The 10,296-nt window shown below is 35.5% G+C and overlaps 1 protein-coding gene across 10 annotated transcripts; it reads right to left on the reverse strand.

Moving 5' to 3' along the window:
* Positions 1-1,046: 1,046 nt before the first annotated feature.
* On the reverse strand, positions 1,047-8,948 carry LOC111293582 (uncharacterized). Of its 10 annotated transcripts, none has more exons than XM_089743164.1 (12): positions 8,809-8,948; positions 8,156-8,233; positions 7,559-7,804; positions 7,197-7,374; positions 6,867-7,095; positions 6,433-6,572; positions 5,931-6,220; positions 5,493-5,705; positions 4,920-5,411; positions 3,249-3,917; positions 1,800-2,336; positions 1,047-1,581 (listed from the first exon to the last, which is right to left on the reverse strand). In XM_089743164.1, exons 3-12 carry the CDS (start codon positions 7,781-7,783, stop codon positions 1,357-1,359), a joined length of 3,198 nt encoding a protein of 1,065 aa, XP_089599290.1. In that variant the 5' UTR covers positions 7,784-7,804; positions 8,156-8,233; positions 8,809-8,948; the 3' UTR covers positions 1,047-1,356. The 10 variants fall into 10 exon arrangements, with proteins under 10 accessions (XP_089599290.1, XP_022742078.2, XP_089599289.1 ...); XM_022886343.2 differs by having other exon boundaries at positions 1,047-1,584; XM_089743163.1 differs by having other exon boundaries at positions 7,559-7,838.
* Between the last annotated feature and the right edge of the window lie 1,348 nt (positions 8,949-10,296).

Genomic DNA, 10,296 nt, shown 5'->3' on the forward strand with positions numbered 1-10,296 from the left:
TCCCGCACCTAACCTTGGTGTGAGCCCTTTTATATACCCCAGTGACCCTTCTATTATGTTCAATGTGGGATTCAGGACTCTTTCTTAAGTCCGTGACATTCTCTTGCACTCAATCTCGTGACGCTCTCGTCATGGAGGCTGATCACTCTGCCTACTTCTCTCGAGGTGCTTGACGTGAATCGGACGGTATAAGGCTGGCTCTGATACCACTTGTCACGGGTCGATACTTAAGCTCCGAATCCGCGCGGCTCCGGAACTCGAGCATTCATCTTTCCGACGTCTCAGATTAGCCTTCCTGCCACGATTCACACTCTTATGAAATATTGTCCGCTCTGATCCCATGACCTTACAGTTTTATCCTACAAAAGTTACCTCACAAGACAGAGAAAGTGTGAATCTTTTTATACCCCAATATGACCCCCTTATTATGTTCGATATGAGATTCAAGACTTTTCCTTAAGTTCGTGACATAAACACCAACTTACCTATAAAATAAAGAGACAATCATTGATTCTGAATAATTTCAAACTAAACATTATTCAAAAATCGAGTTATCTTTATAAATTTCAAATTACATCCGATATTTAAAAATTAAAAAAAAATATTAAACTCGATAATCAAATTAAAAAATGAACCATATGTTAGCTTTAAAATTTAAAATTTAAACTTTAACTTGACTTGAATTATATGATATAATATTTTTTATATTTATTTTATATTATAAAGAACAAATAAATAAATATTAAAAATATATTAAGTTATTCATTTTTTACATTTTAATGAAATAAAAAAATCATTTTATTTTATTTTTGTAAAAATTAAGTAAAAATTATCATATTTTATTTTATTTTTAAAAAAAATTATCTGAACAGACCTGATTGTACTCTGTTGATAATCCGAACAGACTTGAACATTATTTAAAACTTAAATTGGTAGATCAAATAAGAAATATGCACCATACTTATATTTGATCCAAATCCAACCCGGCTGATGAACACTTACCGTCGAAACCTAATGACAGGTTGTTAACTTCCTACTCATTCATGGAAAAGAAAGCTAATTTCATTAAAAAGCCCTATGTTTGATAGGAATTTATTGCTGTGTACAAGGCTATGAACTAAACATCTAAGAGCTTTTCACTTCTTCAAAATGAACATTATTCTAAAAGGTAAGATTACCAAAAAAAATATGCAAGAGCATAAAGAAATGACGATGATGTAGAGACTACCCTCAAATAAGAAAAGGGTTAAATGTATAAGGAGAGCGAACATCTGTACAGTCAAATTTACATTTAACCAAAGGAAGAGGAAAGAAAGCCCTGGTGCCACCTTCAACAGCAAATATCATTTGCCTGTCCTATGACTGGTTTTTGACAACTTTAACACTGGTGTAGAAGCGTTTGAGGTCCTTCATAGCCCTTTCTTCAATCTGAATTGATCGGATTGAAGATGGTGCTTCAGCCTCTGATTTGAACCAGCGGTTCATCCCAGGGGAATCAGATGGCGATACTTGACCAGTAGCTAATGAAAACCCAGCCATTTTAATTTTTGGACTGTGAGAAAGACTTTGCAGTTGTTTTCCCTGCTTTTAGTTATAAGCACAAAAAAGAAAGTGAGTTCCACAGATTGCGATCACAAATAGAAATGCATAACGTGAATTTTGGGTTGCATTGCATGGAAGGGAATAGGATCAAAATTATCATACAATAATACAAAAGTGACAGCATATTATAAATAATGAAACCGGTTAAGGATGCATGTATGACACCAAGGGATAGAGCGAGCAGTAATTTGACAAACCTGCTGCATCTGGATATCCCTGAGAGATGGCCGTGAAAGATGAGGAGGAGTACCAGAAGCAGCCCAAGGAGGTGTGCTTCTATCTACATCAGATGCCTCTGATTGTGAAGCTCGACCTGAGACCACAGGAATTGGCTTTGATGGCAAAAATGAACTCAGCAGGATTTTTCCTTCACTTCTACCATCAAAAAGATCTTCCACCTGATTTTTGCTTCCAGTTTGCTGGTTCACCTGTATTTTGCTTTGCTCATCCTGAATTTCACGAAGTGAAGCAGATCCTTTTGGAACCTTTGCACCACCCCATGCAGGGCCCTCGCTTCGTGGTGTTGGTGGAGGGGGAGTAGCATGTTTGGGGGTGTCATCAAGAGCACCACTCAGAAACATAGAAAGTCCACCTTTCCTATTCTTCTTCTTGGATACTGTTTGTGATGTACTCTTATCTTTTGATGGGACCGAACTGTCATTTTTCTGAACAAAGAAAGTAGACTTTTTGGAGGCTTGGTCTGCTACAGTTCCTTCAGACAAAGCATTTTCTTCCTGTCAGAAGGTACAAAATTGTTAAGGCAATTTCAACTTCTTTTTTCCCTTCAGTAATTTATAGGAAATAAACATAAAAAAACACTCTTAATTATGTAAAATATGAGACCCTAAGTAGCCTTATCAGGATAAGAAATACCAAAATGCAAAATGAAGAAAGACCAAGTAATAGGTCTCTGCTGATTACCAAACTACAATGTCAAAGACTGACTGAAAGCATGAACCGGATCAGAATCTGGAGTAAAGGATCTTAAAGAATCTTGTCAAATAGCAGACCTAATTAAATTATAGAAAATTGCACATATTGATATTCACCTCGGGCATTTGAAATTCTTAAGGGCAGCACTGTGATCGTGCACAATGCAGTTCTTGACGCTAGTTTTGATGAGTATCAAGACCATTCAACTAAAAAATAGCTTCACATTTTTCATTCAAGCTATTACCTAGAAATCCTAATAAGTTATTGTAGGCTTTTGAACATCTATTCACTGTTCTGCATATTGGACCTACTAATTGAAAAACTCCAGAAACTCACAACAGAAAAGAGACCTTGGCAGAAAGAGAAATGATAGAGACCGAAAGAAATGAAGTGAACTAGACAAAATTTTATTGTTACAAAATTAGTGCAGTATAGAAGAAAGACTCTATAACATAACTATAGCAACTCTTCTTTCCTCAAGGACTTAAACAGATTCCCTGCTTCATTTAAAATATCACAAGTGACACTCTTGCAACATTCAGAAAGCAAGAGAAAGAAATGCACTTGAATCCATCCAAACAATCCTTACGAATAGTTATGCACTAGAACAACAACCAACCAAATCTTCAGTTCAGTAAAGCGTCCAACACAAAAAAGATGCATTCAGAAAGATCTTTACATGCCAGAAGTATAATGAGTTTAAGAAATCAAACCTTATTCATTAAAACTTGGGGGATTTCAATGTCAGAAAAGTCCTTCACAGAGTTTGGTTCTATGCTACTTGTACTAAAACCAGATACTGTCTTAACTTGAGCTACCCTATGTTTGCTCTTCTTTGTCTGTTTTCTTGAACCCTCAGCTTTTTTATTTCCTTTTCCATCTTGTGAAACTGAAGATGGCCCTTTTGACTGTGATTTTTCAACTGGTACACCAAGCTCAGCAAGAGAATTTTCAAGAGCTGGTCTTGTTTGTAGCTTTGCAATTTGCTGGTCATCAAGGACGCATCCACCCAACTGCTTGTCTTCAAGCACCTCAATCTGCTGCAGCTTCTTTCGTAAAGCTCGAATTTGTTTGGAAATGCCTTGATTGGGATCATCTTTAGGTTGCAGAAAGGAGTCCAATCTGTCTACATCATTTTCCAAAGGGGTTTTATTCTTGTACTTGTCACGGATCCTTAGAACCTCATTTTCACTATCCTCCTCTTCACTATTGATGGTAACCGGAAAGGTCGCTGTAGGAGTGGGAAGCCGACGGTAACTCCATGATTCTGATGATCTCAGGTCTAACGACTTCTCAAGATTAGCTAGAACATCTGGTGAAGCACTTGCAAAAGCTTGTGATGAGACAGTTAAGATATAGTCCAAGTTACGAATAACAATATCCTGCATTCAAGTAGTCAGGAAAACTTTCTAGTCAGAGTACATTTCCCTACAAAACACCATGTCAACAAAACTTGATGGAAACTACTGATACAATAGACAAAATTTAATCTGCCAATGATCTTTTAGGTCAGAATTGGCCTGGAACTATGCAACTTATATCAACCATATATGTTTTCCCAAACAAAGACAAGTAGCATGAAAAGGAGATCTACATGTCCAGGCAGTAACCATCATATGAAGGACTAAAATAATTAGTGTCTTCTAGAGAAAACAGGAGAGATAAAACAATTAATGCACCATGCAACTTGTCTAACCAACCACAAAAACCTATACTGAGCTGTAAATAAGTGACTGACGAACTAGAAGTTTGGCATCTTAAAGTCTGTTTTGATTCCCAATTACAAAAGTGAGGGGAAAAAAGGAAAGAAACCAGAAGAAGAAATTACTTCACACATACTAAATCATCAAATCTATTGAAACAAGAGAATGAAGCAAAATATAACCACCCAACCTTTTCACACATACTTAAGTTTAAAATGCAAAAAGTGTATTTTCATTTCCATTTTTCCTTTTGGAGGGGGTTCACAACTTAAGTGATTTATTCCCCCATAATATGGATATTGACACTTAGGATAGTACCTAAAATATGAAAAATGATAGAACTAAAGCTTCTATATCAAGTAAGACGCTGACCGTGTTGAATACTATCCGGAGACCATAAAAAAGAGAAGAGATTGCTGATGTGAGAGGCCACAACAACAGAAGAAGACCAACATATTATGGGTTGAACTTTTAAATCTCTATTATATTTTCTTTTTCAAGCTGAGGTTTGGCACTTTAAGGAAAAGCATGAATAGTCTAGAATGATTAGAAAATTCAAATTTTGGTATGCTATCATAAAAACATCCAAGGCAAAGTTATAAGTTAGGCACAAATGAAAACGCACTGAAGAATGTAAGAAAATTTTCTCCTCATAATTGCTAAGGCCTTTGAGGAGAATACCTCGCAATGCTTCCTTAGATCATCAGCTCCAAGTGAATCTGCAATTTCAAGTAGTTGAATTGCATTCCGTGGCTCCACTAGACACTCTGCTGCCACTTTCTCACAAAGACTCTTTAAGCTTGGTATGGGTTTCTTCTCAGAACCATTTTTATGTACAGATGATCCCATACAACTTGACTCTGAATCATTAAACATAAATTCCTCATAAAATTCTTCTAATTCATCACTGACTTTCAACTTCTGTGCCTGATCACTTTTGGGCATGTTGGGAGGATAGAAAGGGTGATAGAGAGAACCGATAGTCAAAAGATGAGTTTCACCAACTGAAACTGAAGTAGCCCTCTTAACACCATATAACCGAGTTACAATGGGTGGTTTGTCCTTATCTTTCTTGCCATCCCACATGTAAACATCACCTGTAGCAGTAGCAGCAGCAGCCCAGTACTTACCAGCAGAAATGCTTACCATTTTTTTTCCACACAGTGAATATAGCTGTAAAAATTCATCCAGAGGAAGTAAATAATACATTTCACTTGTAAGGAAGGAAAAATCAACAAGGAAGTGAAATAGAACCTGTTGGCATCTAAGATCAGGATCTGAGGAAACCCAATAAAATAATGCTCCATCTTCACTCATAGCCATGCTATGTACCATCCCAGCCGCTATTGCAACCACATGAAGTCGTTCCTTTCGATGGAATTTCATAGGGGTGCTTCCCATCTTTCTTAGATTTCTATTAATGACAACTCGTCTAGGTGTAACAAGTCGATGACCCCAAGTACATACCTGACATACAGGTTTTACTGTGGTTAGCCCTATATAGCAGATACATACTCTCACTCCATAATAACAGGTGAAACCAAAATTGAAACTAAAAGACGTTGGAACTCACGCAGATTAGAGCGAGTCCACAAAATATTCATGCATTTCGAATCCAAGTATTCAATATAAGCATTAGTGCAAGTAGAGGTGAATTTAATTATCAATGAAAGCAGATGATGGTATATTTACCTCTCCATCAGCTCCCAACACAATTGTGTGATATTTTGCAGTTGCAACACCTACAAAGACCTTGCCTTTCAAATACTCAACTATTCTTGGTGCGTAATTTGATGCTGAATTAGAGGTGCCATAACCAAGTTGACCCTCTCTGTTGCAGCCCCATGTGAATACTTCACCAGACTCAGAGACAACAGCAGTATGCTTATTTGCAGCTGCAACAGAAACTATTCTTGATCTAATTGAGCTTACTCTACGTGGTGTTGGTTGGGTATCCACAGACGTATAGCCCAGCTGGCCCTCTGCACAACACAAGTTGAAGTCTACATCAGCATTTCTTGTCAATGAGCCCTTGATTTGTTTGAAACATAATACGGAACATTATTTTTCTGATCAACAAGCAGAAGCTAAGTGACTTTGAATCAATTAATAGAATAAAGGGAAAATTTCACTTGAGGAAACAACTATCTCATATGGTCAGCAAACCTTGCTAGAATAACCCATAGGTTTTTACCTCTATTGGATCCCCAAGTGAACACTTCCCCACCCTCAGTAGCGATTACAGTGTGATGTTTAGCTGCAGCAATTGCTTTCACCCGACGAGCACCCAAACCAGAAGTCACTTGGCGGGGAGTGATAACTGCAGCTTGACCACTGAAAAGTACAAAATAATGTGTTCATGATTGTTGACTCACTTCGTCCTCATGATTGTTGATTCACATGATCCTCTATACCCAAAATAAAAATAATAAATAAAACTATCCCAAACTTTTAAAATTTTTTTCAGTAAGGTACTCCAAAGCCAAAAAAACATGTTGGAAACTTTAAACCATCAAAGTTCAATGACAAGAGTTCCCATAGCCTAAATTTAAATTTAAAGTTCCTGCTTGAAGAATCATTAAAGCTGCTAAGACTCTGTCTTATGCAAAGGCACAAGAAATCTTTTACCTATGGATGTCAAAGTCAGGGTGCCCAAGACGACCCCCCCTTCCAAAACCCCAAGTGTATACTTTTCCACGAGCAGTAACAGCTACACTATGGAACTTAGCAGCAGAAACTAACTTGATTATAGAGCCATGAAATGAATCAAGTTTGCACGGTAACTTTTGTATGTGGGCATTTCCTGTTCCAAGTTGATAGTTTGCACCACTTCCCCAGCTAAACACCTCAGTAGCTACTAAAAACACAAATAAAACTATGTTATACTTTAACACAAATAGATTTGGTCTGCATAAAACAGTCAGATGGTTTCCAACATGTCAAGACAGTAGCAGGTACCTGAATCCTGCCCATCTCCAAAAACCTGCAAAACAGGCCCAGATAGGAGATCTACTGGTGTTCTACATTTTGAATCTTCCAATGTAATAGAAGCACCTGACTGAAGGAGAACACTTGCTACAGCAAGATGGCCAAAATGCACAGCTCTGTGAAGGCTACTCCATCCTGATTCTCCATCCTGAAATATAGATTCTGAAGTGTCATGGGAAAAGGATTGAACCTAATTGGCCCATCAAAACATCTCTATAACTTCATGATGTTTAACACAAGATCATAGAAATTCTAAAGCAGGAAACTAGATAGGCATTCATTAACAACTTGAAAGCATTCAGATCAATTAAGAGATGAGAAGAATTACACACCCTAGCATTAGGATCAGCACCAGCTTCTAGAAGCCTCCTAATAATGGGAATGTGATTTCTCCAAGTTGCAATGTGAAGAGGAGTCAGACCAAAATTGTTCTTTGAATTGATATTACCTCCAGTCTTCTTCAAAAGCGCCAATGCCAAATCTACATCAGGCAAGGACCCTTCTCGCACAGCAAGCCACAAATCTTTATGTGAACCACTAGGTGAGACTTTACGCATCGATTTTTGGACATTCTGCTTCTGTACTTGAGGTGAAGTTAACATCTCTAATACTCTATATATCCAAGGAAAGTCTATAAATACTTGTTTTAAGTTATTGAAAATTAATATTCAGAAGCACAGCCGACAGCTGCTGCTTAACTATATGCCTTCACCGGATTATGTCAAGAGCCAGAGGTTCTCCAAATACCAATAAAGAAGTTATCACAGGCCAAGCAAACTTTCACAGCCTCCTAGGTAGTTTATTCCATCTAATCCATATTATAATCAAGAAATCAACAGGGTCTAGATTCTATTTCCATTTAATGGAGAGTAGTGTCAATAGCATATTATTCCACCATCATCTTCACCATATTCACAATGAAGACATACCAGTTTCAACGATCATTCACAAACCCCCATCAGCTTTCATGAGGAAGAAAAATCACCCATAAAAAGCGAAGCAACATGCTGCATTTAAAATTTCATGTGTCAGCATAAAATACCTCGTAGAAGAGATATAAAAACAACAGGAAATTGAATGAACAACATAAAAACAACTCAATCACTAGAAAGACGACCAATTATTGCAATTTTTTTATGTAAATATGAAAAGAAAATAGAAACTCAAATGATTCATTTCCAGGAAGCAAATGATTGATCTCAGTAAACAATTACAAGCAAAGCTCCATAGCTAAACCAATATGCAAAATTTAAAAGAAGAGAAAAAGAGAATAACGCATAATCATATCAAACACTATCTCCAGATCCAAAATTACATGAATTTAACCAATACCCATCATTAGAAATCACACCAACCAATCAAAACTCAAAACTTCACATAAAAAACAACAGCTTACAAGCTCCCATATTCACCAATGACAACTCAAAAAAAAAAAACACTACACGAAAAAAAAAAAGAAAGAAAATAGTCAAAATACCCATTATCAAGTTCCCAACAAATTCAAGAAAAACAATAAAGTAACGAAGAAAGGACTACATTTTTCAATAGAAAAAACATAGAAAAACTAAAATTTTTGCCTCACCTTAAAGAGAAACTCCTCGAGAAATTGATGAAAGTTAGAAGAAGAGAGTTTTGAATGATAATATAAAGCAAAGATTTTTACTTTTTTTTTTTCCTGCTACATAGAGAATCAAAGCTAAAGAGAATATACCCCAAAGAGCCAAAAGGCATAAATACGCAACTTAGAGAAAATTAAAGAGAGAGAGAGAGAGAGAGAGAGAGAGAGAGAGAGAGAGAGAGAAAGAACCGTTGAAGACAAGACAAAGGGGTATTTTGGGAAACTGAAAATGTATATTGACGATTTTGACCTTGTGCTTTTGACTCCATGACGCTTGTGAGAATTGGGTCCACGTAACGCTTTGTGCTTTCTGTGACGGCCACGTGGCCTAACGGTACTTACAAAGATCTAAATTACGTATTAAAAAGTGAAAATGCTTTTTCTTTTGCCGTTTTGGAATATTTTTTTAATTAAAAATAATATTATAATTTTTATTTTTTGTTTTGGATGAAAAGTGAGAATGCTTTACTTATGATTTTGTCAAAGAATTTTATGTGAATTAGTAATAAACACACTAAAAAAAGTTTAAAATATATTATTATAATCACATTTGTGTGTATTGATTATGTTATTTCTTATAAAAATCGTAATTTAAGAAAAAAATAATAGAAATTAATTAAATTAATCTTTATATTCTTAATTGTTTTATTTTGAAGAGATGGTAGCGTAAACTACCTAAAATTCTGAAAAGAAAAAAAAAAAGCTAAGCCTAAGGAATTATCTCACTTGGTCAGAAGAAAATTTGCCAACAGTTTCATCCAACCATAATTGAACACGTCAGATTTGTTGATCTGATGTCTCTCTCTAATTGGATGTTGGATTGGAATTATAATCAGTCATTTTTATGCCGACAATGCCCTTTTCCTTTAATTGCCGAACCTGTGGCTAAAAGGTCTAAAAAGTGTTTGATGTAACTACCAACATCTTAATGCTTTTCCCCAAAATGCCCTTAAGACCAGGATTTAGGTCCATAAAGAACAATCAATTTTTAGTACATCTATGAAATCATGGCCTTATCCTTGTTTGGTAAATTTATCATTCACTATTAAATTTTTAATTTTCCTTGGTTGAAATATTATATATTATTGTTTTTTTTTGGTCCACACCATTTTGATTTTATAATATCTTTTAAAAAGCTTGGGGAAATATTTTAAAATAATTAAGTTTCTTCCATTAGTAAAAGGGTACATTAAGACCTTAAAATATTTTAGTCTTTTGGATTAAAAAAATTAAAATTTTGAGAGGGATAAAAGAAGCCTTTTTATTAAAGTAATTTGCCCTTAATTCCAATAGTTGATTTGAGCCCATAGTTTGAAAAATATAAAATATAAATTGAAATATTTTATAATTTAAGTGACAAAATTTTTATACTTGTGTTTCCTTCCTTTCGGAATATAAATAAATAAAGGGATAATCAAAGTGTTAAAATCTCCTATGTTATATATATATATA

The sequence above is a fragment of the Durio zibethinus genome, chromosome 14 (genome assembly GCF_047325235.1).
Source record: "Durio zibethinus cultivar Kanyao isolate XHJ-2024 chromosome 14, ASM4732523v1, whole genome shotgun sequence".
Lineage (NCBI taxonomy): Eukaryota > Viridiplantae > Streptophyta > Magnoliopsida > Malvales > Malvaceae > Durio > Durio zibethinus.

Coding starts and splice junctions, on each gene's coding strand:
- LOC111293582 (XM_022886339.2), bottom strand. CDS start 7,828: ATGTTAACTTCACCTCAAGTACAGAAGCAGAATGTCCAAAAATCGATG. Junction 6,221..6,432: donor CACTTGGGGATCCAATAGAG/GTAAAAACCTAT, acceptor TGTGTTGTGCAG/AGGGCCAGCTGGGCTATACG. Junction 3,918..4,919: donor ATCTAAGGAAGCATTGCGAG/GTATTCTCCTCA, acceptor ACTTGAATGCAG/GATATTGTTATTCGTAACTT.